Source organism: Diorhabda sublineata, chromosome 8 (genome assembly GCF_026230105.1).
Source record: "Diorhabda sublineata isolate icDioSubl1.1 chromosome 8, icDioSubl1.1, whole genome shotgun sequence".
Lineage (NCBI taxonomy): Eukaryota > Metazoa > Arthropoda > Insecta > Coleoptera > Chrysomelidae > Diorhabda > Diorhabda sublineata.
The window spans coordinates 31,728,575-31,747,258 of NC_079481.1; the positions used below are offsets into that span (position 1 = coordinate 31,728,575).

Sequence of the window (18,684 nt, forward strand, 5' to 3'; positions counted from 1 at the left end):
TGCGTCATGTAGAAAACGAAAACTCGACGGGAGCATCAATAATGGCGGACATGTTTACGTGGCTGTAGCACAACGCCGACTGACGTCTGAATATCGAATTTTCCTGAGAAAAAATACAAACCTTGTTGATTATAATTAGATCTCAATAATTTCATACAAAACAGACCTTGAAACTCCTGGAAATTCCGTAGACAAAACAGTAATGATGAATCTGCCGTTTTCGACAACCATTTTGTCAATTCGTTCAAGCAGATCATCAGAAACGGTAAATTTGCGTCATGTAGAAAACGAAAACTCGACGGGAGCATCAATAATGGCGGACATGTTTACGTGGCTGTAGCACAACGCCGTCTGACGCTTGAATATCGAATTTTCCTGAGAAAAAATACAAACCTTGTTGATTATAATTAGATTTCAATAATTTCATACAAAACAGACCTTGAAACTCCTGGAAATTCCGTAGACAAAACAGTAATGATGAATCTGCCGTTTTCGACAACCATTTTGTCAATTCGTTCAACCAGATCATCAGAAACGATAAATTTGCGTCCTGTAGAAAACGAAAACTCGACGGGAGCATCAATAATGGCGGACATGTTTACGTGGCTGTAGCACAACGCCGTCTGACGCTTGAATATCGAATTTTCCTGAGAAAAAATACAAACCTTGTTGATTATAATTAGATCTCAATAATTTCATACAAAACAGACCTTGAAACTCCTGGAAATTCCGTAGACAAAACAGTAATGATGAATCTGCCGTTTTCGACAACCATTTTGTCAATTCGTTCAAGCAGATCATCAGAAACGGTAAATTTGCGTCATGTAGAAAACGAAAACTCGACGGGAGCATCAATAATGGCGGACATGTTTACGTGGCTGTAGCACAACGCCGTCTGACGCTTGAATATCGAATTTTCCTGAGAAAAAATACAAACCTTGTTGATTATAATTAGATTTCAATAATTTCATACAAAACAGACCTTGAAACTCCTGGAAATTCCGTAGACAAAACAGTAATGATGAATCTGCCGTTTTCGACAACCATTTTGTCAATTCGTTCAACCAGATCATCAGAAACGATAAATTTGCGTCCTGTAGAAAACGAAAACTCGACGGGAGCATCAATAATGGCGGACATGTTTACGTGGCTGTAGCACAACGCCGTCTGACGCTTGAATATCGAATTTTCCTGAGAAAAAATACAAACCTTGTTGATTATAATTAGATCTCAATAATTTCATACAAAACAGACCTTGAAACTCCTGGAAATTCCGTAGACAAAACAGTAATGATGAATCTGCCGTTTTCGACAACCATTTTGTCAATTCGTTCAAGCAGATCATCAGAAACGGTAAATTTGCGTCATGTAGAAAACGAAAACTCGACGGGAGCATCAATAATGGCGGACATGTTTACGTGGCTGTAGCACAACGCCGTCTGACGCTTGAATATCGAATTTTCCTGAGAAAAAATACAAACCTTGTTGATTATAATTAGATTTCAATAATTTCATACAAAACAGACCTTGAAACTCCTGGAAATTCCGTAGACAAAACAGTAATGATGAATCTGCCGTTTTCGACAACCATTTTGTCAATTCGTTCAACCAGATCATCAGAAACGATAAATTTGCGTCCTGTAGAAAACGAAAACTCGACGGGAGCATCAATAATGGCGGACATGTTTACGTGGCTGTAGCACAACGCCGTCTGACGCTTGAATATCGAATTTTCCTGAGAAAAAATACAAACCTTGTTGATTATAATTAGATTTCAATCATTTCATACAAAACAGACCTTGAAACTCCTGGAAATTCCGTAGACAAAACAGTAATGAAGAATCTGCCGTTTTCGACAACCATTTTGTCAATTCGTTCAAGCAGATCATCAGAAACGATAAATTTGCGTCCTGTAGAAAACGAAAGCTCGACGGGAGCATCAATAATGGCGGACATGTTTACGTGGCTGTAGCACAACGCCGTCTGACGCTTGAATATCGAATTTTCCTGAGAAAAAATACAAACCTTGTTGATTATAATTAGATTTCAATCATTTCATACAAAACAGACCTTGAAACTCCTGGAAATTCCGTAGACAAAACAGTAATGAAGAATCTGCCGTTTTCGACAACCATTTTGTCAATTCGTTCAAGCAGATCATCAGAAACGATAAATTTGCGTCCTGTAGAAAACGAAAACTCGACGGGAGCATCAATAATGGCGGACATGTTTACGTGGCTGTAGCACAACGCCGTCTGACGCTTGAATATCGAATTTTCCTGAGAAAAAATACAAACCTTGTTGATTATAATTAGATTTCAATAATTTCATACAAAACAGACCTTGAAACTCCTGGAAATTCCGTAGACAAAACAGTAATGAAGAATCTGCCGTTTTCGACAACCATTTTGTCAATTCGTTCAACCAGATCATCAGAAACGGTAAATTTGCGTCCTGTAGAAAACGAAAACTCGACGGGAGCATCAATAATGGCGGACATGTTTACGTGGCTGTAGCACAACGCCGTCTGACGCTTGAATATCGAATTTTCTTGAGAAAAAATTCAAACCTTGTTGATTATAATTAGATCTCAATCATTTCATACAAAACAGACCTTGAAACTCCTGGAAATTCCGTAGATAAAACAGTAATGATGAATCTGCCGTTTTCGACAACCATTTTGTCAATTCGTTCAAGCAGATCATCAGAAACGGTAAATTTGCGTCCTGTAGAAAACGAAAGCTCGACGGGAGCATCAATAATGGCGGGCATGTTTACGTGGCTGTAGCACAACGCCGACTGACGCTTGAATATCGAATTTTCTTGAGAAAAAATTCAAACCTTGTTGATTATAATTAGATCTCAATCATTTCATTATTTCATCACTTGAAAAATGTTTTTTCGGGCTCCCAAGAAGAATTTTGACTTTGGAAAAGCTTGGAAGCATTAAAAAATTTTGTTATTTTACTGATGAACGAATAATTTTGAGTGTGTGATTCGAGTTTTTGCAGAAATTTGTTATCGACCCACAAATCTATTCGAGAAATTCAATAAAACCTCGGAATGTATTCGAAATCGTCCTCTACCTATCGACACCAAATTATATAAATTGAATTTTACTAAATTTACGATATTATGTTTGATATATTCATTAATTTCGTTGATTTCTTCGCTCAAATATTGCAATGAGTTCGATAATTTTTCTTTGCCTGCAGATGGAACGGTCTTTGGAGACGGTTCTCCCTTTTCAGTCCAGTGTTTTGATTTTTATTTTACTTCGGGTCTAACTCAGAATCGAATCTAAGCTTGTATTTTTTCGCACAAATACCAAACAACGTGTCGTCTTCAACTGTATAGATCATTTTGAAGAGTCGGGCCAAACGGTGGATCCAGTCGTTAACGACCATAATGAAGATCTGAAATAACCTTTTCTCAAACATATGTTGATCCTAAAGCTACTTAAAAACTGTAACTGTAACCAGAAATCTGCAAAATCTTCTGAAGAATTCGTTAGCAAAAAGGTTTTTCAACGTATCCCGATTCCAGCCCAACTTATCATGAAAGGATCAATAAAAATTTGTACGTTTTGATTTTTATTCACGAAATCTTGAAATCTCCGCCCAAATGACTGTGATAAACATTCAATTTTATATTGGTATTAATAGAAACAATAGACAAATGTGTGAGTGTGTCAGCTGTCAGTTCGCTGAACGCAGCTAACTTCAGAGAGATCACAGAGCGCGCCGCGGGATTTTTGAATTTGGTGTTGAGTTTTTTACTTTTCAATCGAATTAGATAACTGAATAAATAAGAAACTGTTACATTAAACGTCCATTATTCAATTCTGAGGCTATGTGCCTCAGAATTATTTGATACCTTCACTTAATTGGTGGGTGTATTTTCTTTTTTTGTTCAGAAGGATCCATCTAATCGGCTCCTTTCATTCATACATTTTTGTTCCCAGTTTTTCTTGTTATGTTGACAGGACACTACCCATTATGTTCGGTTCTGATCTAAAGCGTGCAAACAAAAACTCCAGAGGGAGAATTCGGTAATAATTTCATCCCCGACACTAAGTAGTTATCGATCATTTTTCCTTTCGCCGCCGCCGTTTTGTACGCTGGCCATTGAATTTTAAACGCGTCGTCCTTCTATCTTTCTTTTCATCAAAAGTAATTTTCTTTTATAGAGAGTGTCTCGTAAACAATGTAAATTTTCAATGTTGAACAATATCTTTCAGTAAAATCATTCTTGAGGGTCAAACGCGAAAGACTATCGCACTGTAATATCAACATCCCCTTTGGAAACAAATTTTTTTTTCACGCGAGAATTCTGCCGTAGATCTGATTGTCCATAGAATGGCATTCATAAAAAACGTGTTCAGCTAGAGAACATTTGTCTTACGAGGGTTTATAAGCAAGTTTTGATATAGAGGAATTGAAACAAATATTTATAATTGGATATTTGGAATTGGGGTACCTCCAATGGTATGATTTGCTTAAATAAGAAATCATTGGGTGCCAAATAAGGACTGTACGGCGGACGATCCGCCAGTTCGATGTTTTGTTTTGATGTGTGACAGCCTCTTATTATCGTGGCGGCAGTAGTGGCCGTCCCACGTTGCTCCAATGTCAAATTTTATGATGACTATGTCAGATTTGACATATTGCCATCAGTGTTGCCGTATTTCGAAACTTGAGTAGTAACTATCGTAATATTAATAACTTGCTGTCACTTTTGTGAGATGTATTTCGATTGATGAGTTACCTTCTAGATTTTCATATTTTTTTTAATATAAAGGAAACAAGGAATTGAGATATTAAGCCCTCATTCTTTTAGTCTAAATACTTAATGGCGAGAGAAAAACGTAAATAATAATTGGCGCAGTCAATAGGATTTTAAAACGTCTCTGCTTTACCATGTAACTTACGACGCGTAAATTTGTATGAAATATGAACTTTTGGAATAATTTATCAAAGATTTTTACAAGGGAAAACGTTTACCTTTTCATTTCAATGTAAATATTTGATGTTACCTTCAGAATTTTCCGTGTTAATCACGACGTTTCCTTTTTTTTTAGTTTCCTGATTGGAAATCATCAGAATTGAGTTTTTCTTTGTTTGAATGAGAAAATTTTGATTGCGAAAAAGTAAAATTCCATTTTTATAACAGAAATATGGGAATTTCTGGAGTCTAGTACTAAAATTTTCACTTGATTCAAATCCTCCTAATTTATTTAGAAAATAAACTAAACAAAGATGTCTTTTTCATTTTATTTTAATAAATTTGTTAAAAACTGTGGTGTCATTATATTTTTAAAAACGAAAATTATAATTGGCGCAGTCAATAGGATTTTAAAACGTCTCTGCTTTACCATGTAACTTACGACGCGTAAATTTGTATGAAATATGAACTTTTGGAATAATTTATCAAAGATTTTTACAAGGGAAAACGTTTACCTTTTCATTTCAATGTAAATATTTGATGTTACCTTCAGAATTTTCCGTGTTAATCACGACGTTTCCTTTTTTTTTAGTTTCCTGATTGGAAATCATCAGAATTGAGTTTTTCTTTGTTTGAATGAGAAAATTTTGATTGCGAAAAAGTAAAATTCCATTTTTATAACAGAAATATGGGAATTTCTGGAGTCTAGTACTAAAATTTTCACTTGATTCAAATCCTCCTAATTTATTTAGAAAATAAACTAAACAAAGATGTCTTTTTCATTTTATTTTAATAAATTTGTTAAAAACTGTGGTATCATTATATTTTTAAAAACGAAAATTATAATTGGCGCAGTCAATAGGATTTTAAAACGTCTCTGCTTTACCATGTAACTTACAACGCATAAATCTGTATGAAATATGAACTTTTAGAATAATTTATCAGAGATTTTTACAAGGGAAAACGTTTACCTTTTCATTTCAACGTAAATATTTAATGTTACCTTCAGAATCTTTCGTGTTAATCACCACGTTTCCTTTTTTTTTAGTTTCCTGATTGGAAATCATCAGAATTGAATTTTTCTTTGTTTGAATGAGAAAATTTTGATTGCGAAAAGATAAAATTCCATTTTTATAACAGAAATATGGGAATTTCGGGAGTCTAGTACCAAAATTTTCACTTGATTCAAATGCTCCTAATTTATTTAGAAAATAAACTAAACAAAGATGTCTTTTTCATTTTGTTTTAATAAATTTGTTAAAAACTGTGGCCTCATTATATTTTTAAAAAAGTAAATTATAATTGGCGCAGTCAATAGGATTTTAAAACGTCTCTGCTTTACCATGTAACTTACGACGCGTAAATTTGTATGAAATATGAACTTTTAGAATAATTTATTAAGATTTTTACAAGGTAGAACGTTTACCTTTTCATTTCAACGTAAATATTTAATGTTACCTTCAGAATCTTTCGTGTTAATCACCACGTTTCCTTTTTTTTAGTTTCCTGATTGAAAATCATCAGAATCTGGTTTTTCTTTGTTTGAATAAGAAAATTTTGATTGCGAAACGATAAAATTCCATTTTTATAACAGAAATATGGGAATTTCGGGAGTCTAGTACTAAAATTTTCACTTGATTCAAATGCTCCTAATTTATTTAGAAAATAAACTAAACAAAGATGTCTTCTTCATTTTATTTTAATAAATTTGTTAAAAACTGTGGCCTCATTATATTTTTAAAAAAGTAAATTATAATTGGCGCAGTCAATAGGATTTTAAAACGTCTCTGCTTTACCATGTAACTTACGACGCGTAAATTTGTATGAAATATGAACTTTTAGAATAATTTATTAAGATTTTTACAAGGTAGAACGTTTACCTTTTCATTTCAACGTAAATATTTAATGTTACCTTCAGAATCTTTCGTGTTAATCACCACGTTTCCTTTTTTTTTAGTTTCCTGATTGGAAATCATCAGAATTGAATTTTTCTTTGTTTGAATGAGAAAATTTTGATTGCGAAAAGATAAAATTCCATTTTTATAACAGAAATATGGGAATTTCGGGAGTCTAGTACTAAAATTTTCACTTGATTCAAATGCTCCTAATTTATTTAGAAAATAAACTAAACAAAGATGTCTTTTTCATTTTGTTTTAATAAATTTGTTAAAAACTGTGGCCTCATTATATTTTTAAAAAAGTAAATTATAATTGGCGCAGTCAATAGGATTTTAAAACGTCTCTGCTTTACCATGTAACTTACGACGCGTAAATTTGTATGAAATATGAACTTTTAGAATAATTTATTAAGATTTTTACAAGGTAGAACGTTTACCTTTTCATTTCAACGTAAATATTTAATGTTACCTTCAGAATCTTTCGTGTTAATCACCACGTTTCCTTTTTTTTAGTTTCCTGATTGAAAATCATCAGAATCTGGTTTTTCTTTGTTTGAATAAGAAAATTTTGATTGCGAAACGATAAAATTCCATTTTTATAACAGAAATATGGGAATTTCGGGAGTCTAGTACCAAAATTTTCACTTGATTCAAATGCTCCTAATTTATTTAGAAAATAAACTAAACAAAGATGTCTTTTTCATTTTGTTTTAATAAATTTGTTAAAAACTGTGGCCTCATTATATTTTTAAAAAAGTAAATTATAATTGGCGCAGTCAATAGGATTTTAAAACGTCTCTGCTTTACCATGTAACTTACGACGCGTAAATTTGTATGAAATATGAACTTTTAGAATAATTTATTAAGATTTTTACAAGGTAGAACGTTTACCTTTTCATTTCAACGTAAATATTTAATGTTACCTTCAGAATCTTTCGTGTTAATCACCACGTTTCCTTTTTTTTAGTTTCCTGATTGAAAATCATCAGAATCTGGTTTTTCTTTGTTTGAATAAGAAAATTTTGATTGCGAAACGATAAAATTCCATTTTTATAACAGAAATATGGGAATTTCGGGAGTCTAGTACTAAAATTTTCACTTGATTCAAATGCTCCTAATTTATTTAGAAAATAAACTAAACAAAGATGTCTTCTTCATTTTATTTTAATAAATTTGTTAAAAACTGTGGCCTCATTATATTTTTAAAAAAGTAAATTATAATTGGCGCAGTCAATAGGATTTTAAAACGTCTCTGCTTTACCATGTAACTTACGACGCGTAAATTTGTATGAAATATGAACTTTTAGAATAATTTATTAAGATTTTTACAAGGTAGAACGTTTACCTTTTCATTTCAACGTAAATATTTAATGTTACCTTCAGAATCTTTCGTGTTAATCACCACGTTTCCTTTTTTTTTAGTTTCCTGATTGGAAATCATCAGAATTGAATTTTTCTTTGTTTGAATGAGAAAATTTTGATTGCGAAAAGATAAAATTCCATTTTTATAACAGAAATATGGGAATTTCGGGAGTCTAGTACTAAAATTTTCACTTGATTCAAATGCTCCTAATTTATTTAGAAAATAAACTAAACAAAGATGTCTTTTTCATTTTGTTTTAATAAATTTGTTAAAAACTGTGGCCTCATTATATTTTTAAAAAAGTAAATTATAATTGGCGCAGTCAATAGGATTTTAAAACGTCTCTGCTTTACCATGTAACTTACGACGCGTAAATTTGTATGAAATATGAACTTTTAGAATAATTTATTAAGATTTTTACAAGGTAGAACGTTTACCTTTTCATTTCAACGTAAATATTTAATGTTACCTTCAGAATCTTTCGTGTTAATCACCACGTTTCCTTTTTTTTTAGTTTCCTGATTGGAAATCATCAGAATTGAATTTTTCTTTGTTTGAATAAGAAAATTTTGATTGCGAAACGATAAAATTCCATTTTTATAACAGAAATATGGGAATTTCGGGAGTCTAGTACTAAAATTTTCACTTGATTCAAATGCTCCTAATTTATTTAGAAAATAAACTAAACAAAGATGTCTTCTTCATTTTATTTTAATAAATTTGTTAAAAACTGTGGCCTCATTATATTTTTAAAAAAGTAAATTATAATTGGCGCAGTCAATAGGATTTTAAAACGTCTCTGCTTTACCATGTAACTTACGACGCGTAAATTTGTATGAAATATGAACTTTTAGAATAATTTATTAAGATTTTTACAAGGTAGAACGTTTACCTTTTCATTTCAACGTAAATATTTAATGTTACCTTCAGAATCTTTCGTGTTAATCACCACGTTTCCTTTTTTTTTAGTTTCCTGATTGGAAATCATCAGAATTGAATTTTTCTTTGTTTGAATGAGAAAATTTTGATTGCGAAAAGATAAAATTCCATTTTTATAACAGAAATATGGGAATTTCGGGAGTCTAGTACTAAAATTTTCACTTGATTCAAATGCTCCTAATTTATTTAGAAAATAAACTAAACAAAGATGTCTTTTTCATTTTGTTTTAATAAATTTGTTAAAAACTGTGGCCTCATTATATTTTTAAAAAAGTAAATTATAATTGGCGCAGTCAATAGGATTTTAAAACGTCTCTGCTTTACCATGTAACTTACGACGCGTAAATTTGTATGAAATATGAACTTTTAGAATAATTTATTAAGATTTTTACAAGGTAGAACGTTTACCTTTTCATTTCAACGTAAATATTTAATGTTACCTTCAGAATCTTTCGTGTTAATCACCACGTTTCCTTTTTTTTAGTTTCCTGATTGAAAATCATCAGAATCTGGTTTTTCTTTGTTTGAATAAGAAAATTTTGATTGCGAAACGATAAAATTCCATTTTTATAACAGAAATATGGGAATTTCGGGAGTCTAGTACTAAAATTTTCACTTGATTCAAATGCTCCTAATTTATTTAGAAAATAAACTAAACAAAGATGTCTTCTTCATTTTATTTTAATAAATTTGTTAAAAACTGTGGCCTCATTATATTTTTAAAAAAGTAAATTATAATTGGCGCAGTCAATAGGATTTTAAAACGTCTCTGCTTTACCATGTAACTTACGACGCGTAAATTTGTATGAAATATGAACTTTTAGAATAATTTATTAAGATTTTTACAAGGTAGAACGTTTACCTTTTCATTTCAACGTAAATATTTAATGTTACCTTCAGAATCTTTCGTGTTAATCACGACGTTTCCTTTTTTTTTAGTTTCCTGATTGGAAATCATCAGAATTGAGTTTTTCTTTGTTTGAATGAGAAAATTTTGATTGCGAAACGATAAAATTCCATTTTTATAACAGAAATATGGGAATTTCGGGAGTCTAGTACTAAAATTTTCACTTGATTCAAATGCTCCTAATTTATTTAGAAAATAAACTAAATAAAGATGTCTTCTTCATTTTATTTTAATAAATTTGTTAAAAACTGTAGTGTCATTATATTTTTAAAAAAGTAAATTATAATTGGCGCAGTCAATAGGATTTTAAAACGTCTCTGCTTTACCATGTAACTTACATGTAAATCTGTATGAAATATTAATTTTTGAATCAATTATAACTTACGATCGTTAAATAATGACAAAATATATGAACAAATCTAGTCTTTAATTAGCTTTTAATTGCCGTTTCTAATAACTTTTGAACGATTTTAATTAAACTTTTTGCATTTCCGTTTTCCAGTTCGTTCAAATATCGTTGTTTGAATTTTATGAACCCGATTCCCTTTTCATTATCCTCCATTTGATAGATATTAATAAAACGAGGCAACCTACCCATTCAAAATTAAAATCTTTAATTGGTTATTTGATATCATGCACTCGCGCAACTTTTAATAATAATTCGAAACAATTTTTTTTTGGCGGGTACGTGGTTAAATTCGATTATTGGGCGGCGGTGTTGTTAATTTTTTGGTGAACGCGTTTGTTGTTTTATTGACTGATGTAATGCGTATCCACCAGAAAACAGAGTGCTCTAATTTCCTTAACGTTGAGGCATTTCAAGATACTCAAAGCATACAATACATTCAGCAGTACAAGATGAAATTTTTCTTCAAATTGACCGTCTATTATTTGGTGTTTTACATTTTTAGACAGCTTAGTAACTGAAGAAGTAGTTGATGTCGAGATCAGGCAGAAAAGCGAAAAAAATTTCGAAAAATAAAGGGGTTGGAGCGATTTACAGGAAACTGGAAGTCAATTTGCGAAAATTGCGCTGAAAATTCAAAATATGTAAAAAATGCGTAAGCGACATTCTGAAGGAATAGAATGTACTGCGAGGATCAAGACAATCGTTGCCCAAATGAAACAAAAATCAAAAAAAGTCACGAATTTTTGCCCCCTAAATATTTGGATATCATATTTTACTTACGACGGAATTGAAATGACACAAAAAGTTCAATCCCCTATTTTTCACGTGCATTTAAATGATTTAAATTGTTAATTTTTGAAAAAAAGTCCCGACTTTCCACCTTTCATCATTTTCCCTTGAAATTTTGACATTAAGTACTTGGATACCCTGTATATAAGACTATTTTTGGTGGAATGATTCGGCATCTAATTCAGCGGTTGTTCTCAACAATTAGAGTTCATTAACATCATTAAAACTCTAACTATTACACATTCCTGAAATTCCAGATTATCAGTAGGATAATATTCCCTTGGGGTTGTATTTTCAATTCCAAACCAACGTGTAATTATTATCTTGGTAGCCGTAATTTGTGGAAATGTCAGGAGTTTACTTGATTTGAATCATCCTAATTTATTTATTTTTTCTTTTTCATTTTGTTTTGTATTTTTAAAAACCTAAATTATAATTGGCGCAGTCAATAGGATTTTGAAACGTCTCTGTAACTTACGACGCGTAAATTTGTATGAAATATGAACTTTTAGAATAATTTATTAAAGATTTTCACAAGGGAAAACGTTTACTTTTTCATTGCAAAGTAAATATTTAATGTCACCTTCAAAATTTTTTCGTGTTCATCACGACGTTTCCTTTTTTTTAGTTTCCTAATAAAAATCGTCAGAATCTGGTTTTACTTTGTTTGAATAAGAAAATTTTGATTGCGAAAAGAGAAAATTCCATTATAATAACAGAAATATGACATATCTTGGAAATGTCAGGAGCTTAGAACTAAAATTTTCACTTGGTGCAAATCATCATAATTTATTTAAAAAATAATTTATATAAAAAAACGGGCGTTATCATATTTTTTAAAAAGTAAATTATAATTGGCGCAGTCAATAGGATTTTAAAACGTCTCTGCTTTACCATGTAACTTACAACGCGTAAATTTGTATGAAATATGAACTTTTGGAATAATTTATTAAGATTTTTACAAAAGAAAACGTTTACCTTTTCGTTACAAAGTAAATATTTAATGTCACCTTCAAAATTTTTCGTGTTCATCACGATATTTCCTTTTTTTTCAGTTTCCTGATTGGAAATCATCAGAATCTGGTTTTTCTTTGTTTGAATGAGACAATTTTGATTTCGAAAAGATAAAATTCCATTATTATAACAGAAATATGGAAATTTCGAGAGTCTAGTACTAAAATTTTCACTTGATTCAAATGCTCCTAATTTATTTAGAAAATAAACTAAACAAAGATGTCTTTTTCATTTTATTTTAATAAATTTGTTAAAAACTGTGGTGTCATTATATTTTTAAAAACGAAAATTATAATTGGCGCAGTCAATAGGATTTTAAAACGTCTCTGCTTTACCATGTAACTTACAACGCGTAAATTTGTATGAAATATGAACTTTTGGAATAATTTATTAAGATTTTTACAAAAGAAAACGTTTACCTTTTCGTTACAAAGTAAATATTTAATGTCACCTTCAAAATTTTTCGTGTTCATCACGATATTTCCTTTTTTTTCAGTTTCCTGATTGGAAATCATCAGAATTGAGTTTTTCTTTGTTCGAATGAGAAAATTTTGATTGCGAAAAGATAAAATTCCATTATTATAACAGAAATTCGGAAATTTCGATAGTCTAGTACTAAAATTTTCACTTGATTCAAATCCTCCTGATTTATCTAGAAAATAAGTTAAACAAAGATGTCTTTTTCATTTTGTTTTAAAAAGCTTGTTAAAAACTGTGACGTCATTATATTCTTAAAAAAGTAAATTATAATTGGCGCAGTCAATAGGATTTTAAAACGTCTCTGCTTTACCATGTAACTTACAACGCGTAAATTTGTATGAAATATGAACTTTTGGAATAATTTATTAAGATTTTTACAAAAGAAAACGTTTACCTTTTCGTTACAAAGTAAATATTTAATGTCACCTTCAAAATTTTTCGTGTTCATCACGATATTTCCTTTTTTTTCAGTTTCCTGATTGGAAATCATCAGAATTGAGTTTTTCTTTGTTCGAATGAGAAAATTTTGATTGCGAAAAGATAAAATTCCATTATTATAACAGAAATTCGGAAATTTCGATAGTCTAGTACTAAAATTTTCACTTGATTCAAATCCTCCTGATTTATCTAGAAAATAAGTTAAACAAAGATGTCTTTTTCATTTTGTTTTAAAAAGCTTGTTAAAAACTGTGACGTCATTATATTCTTAAAAAAGTAAATTATAATTGGCGCAGTCAATAGGATTTTAAAACGTCTCTGCTTTACCATGTAACTTACAACGCGTAAATTTGTATGAAATATGAACTTTTGGAATAATTTATTAAGATTTTTACAAAAGAAAACGTTTACCTTTTCGTTACAAAGTAAATATTTAATGTCACCTTCAAAATTTTTCGTGTTCATCACGATATTTCCTTTTTTTTCAGTTTCCTGATTGGAAATCATCAGAATCTGGTTTTTCTTTGTTTGAATGAGAAAATTTTGATTGCGAAAAGATAAAATTCCATTATTATAACAGAAATTCGGAAATTTCGATAGTCTAGTACTAAAATTTTCACTTGATTCAAATCCTCCTGATTTATCTAGAAAATAAGTTAAACAAAGATGTCTTTTTCATTTTGTTTTAAAAAGCTTGTTAAAAACTGTGGCGTCATTATATTCTTAAAAAAGTAAATTATAATTGGCGCAGTCAATAGGATTTTAAAACGTCTCTGCTTTACCATGTAACTTACAACGCGTAAATTTGTATGAAATATGAACTTTTGGAATAATTTATTAAGATTTTTACAAAAGAAAACGTTTACCTTTTCGTTACAAAGTAAATATTTAATGTCACCTTCAAAATTTTTCGTGTTCATCACGATATTTCCTTTTTTTTTTAATTTCCTGATTGGAAATCATCAGAATTGAGTTTTTCTTTGTTTGAATGAGAAAATTTTGATTGCGAAAAGATAAAATTCCATTATTATAACAGAAATTCGGAAATTTCGATAGTCTAGTACTAAAATTTTCACTTGATTCAAATCCTCCTGATTTATCTAGAAAATAAGTTAAACAAAGATGTCTTTTTCATTTTGTTTTAAAAAGCTTGTTAAAAACTGTGGCGTCATTATATTCTTAAAAAAGTAAATTGTAATTGGCGCAGTCAATAGGATTTTAAAACGTCTCTGCTTTACCATGTAACTTACGACGCGTAAATTTGTATGAACTATGAACTTTTAGAATAATTTATCAAAGATTTTTACAAGGGAAAACGTTTACCTTTTCATTGCAATGTAAATATTTAATGCCACCTTCAAAATTTTTCGTGTTCATCACGACGTTTCCTTTTTTTTTAGTTTCCTGATTGAAAATCATCAGAATCTGGTTTTTCTTTGTTTGAATAAGAAAATTTTGATTGCGAAACGATAAAATTCCATTTTTATAACAGAAATATGGAAATTTCGGGAGTCTAGTACAAAAATTTTTCCTTGATTCAAATCCTCCTAATTTATTTGGTAAATAAATTAAGAAAAAAACCTCTTTTTCATTTTGTTTTACTAAATTTGTTAAAAACTGTGGCGTCATCATATTTTTAAAAAAGTAAATTATAATTGGCGCAGTCAATAGGATCGTAAAACGTCTCTATTCTAATTAAGAAAAAAAAAAACAATTAAAAACAACTCAAACGTGTTTAAAACTTAAAAGTTACGACCGTCTTAGCAAATTATTTATATGCTAAACATTATTTCGAAGACTTAAAGGAGGATAATTAAAATATACCTACTTTAATTAAAAGATACTGTGGAATTTGTTTACAAAAACCGTTTCGTAATCATAATTTTTAATATTTGTTTAGGTTAGATTTTTCGTACCATCTGAAAGCCCTTTTAGATTGAAAATAATACAAGAAATTCCAAGAATACGATAAAAAAATTTAATAATATTTCAAATTTCGTGGCACTTCTATAATAATTGATTCGACGACAACGTTTTCGACGATTATTGAAACAGGACTCAATCCCCATAATATTTTATCCTTTGCCTATATAATGACGTAGTTATCGATTTTTCTGAAGTGTTGTCAAGTGCTCTGACATGTTTCAAAGAACCTACGAAATTATTTGACAGAGAATCGAAAGGAGGGAACGAAATTGATGAATTTAAGACAAATGACAGAATTTTAAGCAGCCGAAATGTCGTAATCTCACCGATTGCTTGATTAAGATTTTTCCGATTACTATTTGACAGCGATGTCAGTCGTGACAGTTATGGAGGACTGTTTAATTGACAGCTCAAATAACTTTACGTACGCATCATTAAATATTAGTAAAAAAAAACGTTTTTTTTTATGTTAAAGATAAATGTATTACTCGGTATATACACTTATTTACATCGTATTTATTATACAAGGTGTTCTGGAAGTTGATGCAAAAAATTCGGGCGTGAAAACTCGAACCACAAAGTTAAATGTTGAAAAACTAAACGAGGAGTAACTTTTTGTTAAAAAGTCGATTTAAAAAAACTTATTTTTGTTATCTTTAGATTGTACAGGGTGTCCCTGTGAAAGTTAACCGGTTCAGAACTCCGATTTCGCATCTTTCAAGGCCTATAACTCAGAAACGAGGGCTCGTACGACACTTGAACGATTTGACGTTATATTTATATGATCGGAAAAAAATTCGCACAGTTTTCGGAGGTTATTCGATTAAAATTTCATTGTTTTTCAGTTCTACAACTTCCTTATGAAAATTTTAGTAAAATTTCTGTTTGCAGAGTTTTCAAAAAGGTTTCCCCTAACCAGAAGTTAACACTCTATTTGAGCTCTCGCGATTTGATCGTTTCGCCTGAGGGAATCGATCGAATTCAAGGTGTCCTATTGGTAGATCCCGAATTCGTCGAAGAGAGAAAGGTTTATGGTCAGGTGACATTAACTTTCAGGTAAGTTGGTTGACATTTTCTATTTGACGGTAATGAACGATAAGGAAAAACTGCACAAAGAGATTTTTAAATAATTCTGGAAACTAATTTCGATATTAAGCGCCCAAAAGGGGTTTATTTACCTCGAAGGAAGCTTGAAATATATATATGATTGACAACTATTCGTTTTTTATGAATTAACGGTTTTTTTGTTCAAAAAAACTTGTTTTGGTTAGGTTAGGTTAGACTAGGTTAAGTTAGGTTAGGTTAGGTTAGGTTAGGTTAGGTTAAATGATAATTTAATAACGATTTATTCAGAATTTAATATATATTTCGAGATACGAAGAAAGTGCAGTTTTTTATGAAAATGAAACATTATTGAGATCCTAAAATATAGAAAATCCCCGATTAATTTCATTCATTAGCCAGTTTTATAATATATTAGAAAAAAAATGCAAAATTACACGAAATATCCATAAAGAAAATATTAGAAATATTCAATTAGGTTTTTTTAAGAATTAACGGTTTTTTTGTTCAAAAAAACTTGTTTTGGTTAGGTTAGGTTAGACTAGGTTAAGTTAGGTTAGGTTAGGTTAAGGTTAGGTTAGGTTAAATGATAATTTAATATCGATTTATTCAGAATTTAATATATATTTCGAGATACGAAGAAAGTGCAGTTTTTTATGAAAATGAAACATTATTGAGATCCTAAAATATAGAAAATCCCCGATTCATATCATTTATAAGCTAATTTTATAATATATTGGAAAAAAAATGCAAAATTACACGAAATATCCATAAAGAAAATATTACAAATATTCAATTAGGTTTTTTTATGAATTAACGGTTTTTTTGTTCAAAAAAACTTGTTTTGGTTAGGTTAGGTTAGACTAGGTTAAGTTAGGTTAGGTTAGGTTAAGGTTAGGTTAGGTTAAATGATAATTTAATATCGATTTATTCAGAATTTAATATATATTTCGAGATACGAAGAAAGTGCAGTTTTTTATGAAAATGAAACATTATTGAGATCCTAAAATATAGAAAATCCCCGATTAATTTCATTTATTAGCCAGTTTTATAATATATTAGAAAAAAAAATGCACAATTACACGAAATATCCATAAAGAAAATATTAGAAATATTCAATTAGGTTTTTTTAAGAATTAACGGTTTTTTTGTTCAAAAAAACTTGTTTTGGTTAGGTTAGGTTAGACTAGGTTAAGTTAGGTTAGGTTAGGTTAAGGTTAGGTTAGGTTAAATGATAATTTAATATCGATTTATTCAGAATTTAATATATATTTCGAGATACGAAGAAAGTGCAGTTTTTTATGAAAATGAAACATTATTGAGATCCTAAAATATAGAAAATCCCCGATTAATTTCATTTATTAGCCAGTTTTATAATATATTAGAAAAAAAAATGCACAATTACACGAAATATCCATAAAGAAAATATTAGAAATATTCAATTAGGTTTTTTTAAGAATTAACGGTTTTTTTGTTCAAAAAAACTTGTTTTGGTTAGGTTAGGTTAGACTAGGTTAAGTTAGGTTAGGTTAGGTTAAGGTTAGGTTAGGTTAAATGATAATTTAATATCGATTTATTCAGAATTTAATATATATTTCGAGATACGAAGAAAGTGCAGTTTTTTATGAAAATGAAACATTATTGAGATCCTAAAATATAGAAAATCCCCGATTAATTTCATTTATTAGCCAGTTTTATAATATATTAGAAAAAAAAATGCACAATTACACGAAATATCCATAAAGAAAATATTAGAAATATTCAATTAGGTTTTTTTAAGAATTAACGGTTTTTTTGTTCAAAAAAACTTGTTTTGGTTAGGTTAGGTTAGACTAGGTTAAGTTAGGTTAGGTTAGGTTAAGGTTAGGTTAGGTTAAATGATAATTTAATATCGATTTATTCAGAATTTAATATATATTTCGAGATACGAAGAAAGTGCAGTTTTTTATGAAAATGAAACATTATTGAGATCCTAAAATATAGAAAATCCCCGATTAATTTCATTTATTAGCCAGTTTTATAATATATTAGAAAAAAAAATGCACAATTACACGAAATATCCATAAAGAAAATATTAGAAATATTCAATTAGGTTTTTTTATGAATTAACGGTTTTTTTGTTCAAAAAAACTTGTTTTGGTTAGGTTAGGTTAGACTAGGTTAAGTTAGGTTAGGTTAGGTTAAGGTTAGGTTAGGTTAAATGATAATTTAATATCGATTTATTCAGAATTTAATATATATTTCGAGATACGAAGAAAGTGCAGTTTTTTATGAAAATGAAACATTATTGAGATCCTAAAATATAGAAAATCCCCGATTAATTTCATTTATTAGCCAGTTTTATAATATATTAGAAAAAAAAATGCACAATTACACGAAATATCCATAAAGAAAATATTAGAAATATTCAATTAGGTTTTTTTAAGAATTAACGGTTTTTTTGTTCAAAAAAACTTGTTTTGGTTAGGTTAGGTTAGACTAGGTTAAGTTAGGTTAGGTTAGGTTAAGGTTAGGT

General features: G+C 29.7%; 1 protein-coding gene across 2 annotated transcripts in view; it reads left to right on the top strand.

Annotated features, from left to right (window-relative positions):
* LOC130447380 (arrestin homolog) overlaps positions 1 to 18,684 on the top strand; it is a 58,378-nt gene that overhangs the window by 16,706 nt on the left and 22,988 nt on the right. For both annotated transcript variants that reach the window (XM_056784175.1, XM_056784176.1), the window contains one exon: positions 15,999 to 16,163. In XM_056784175.1, the coding sequence (XP_056640153.1) occupies positions 15,999 to 16,163 (165 nt within the window). The remainder of the gene's footprint in view (positions 1 to 15,998; positions 16,164 to 18,684) is intronic.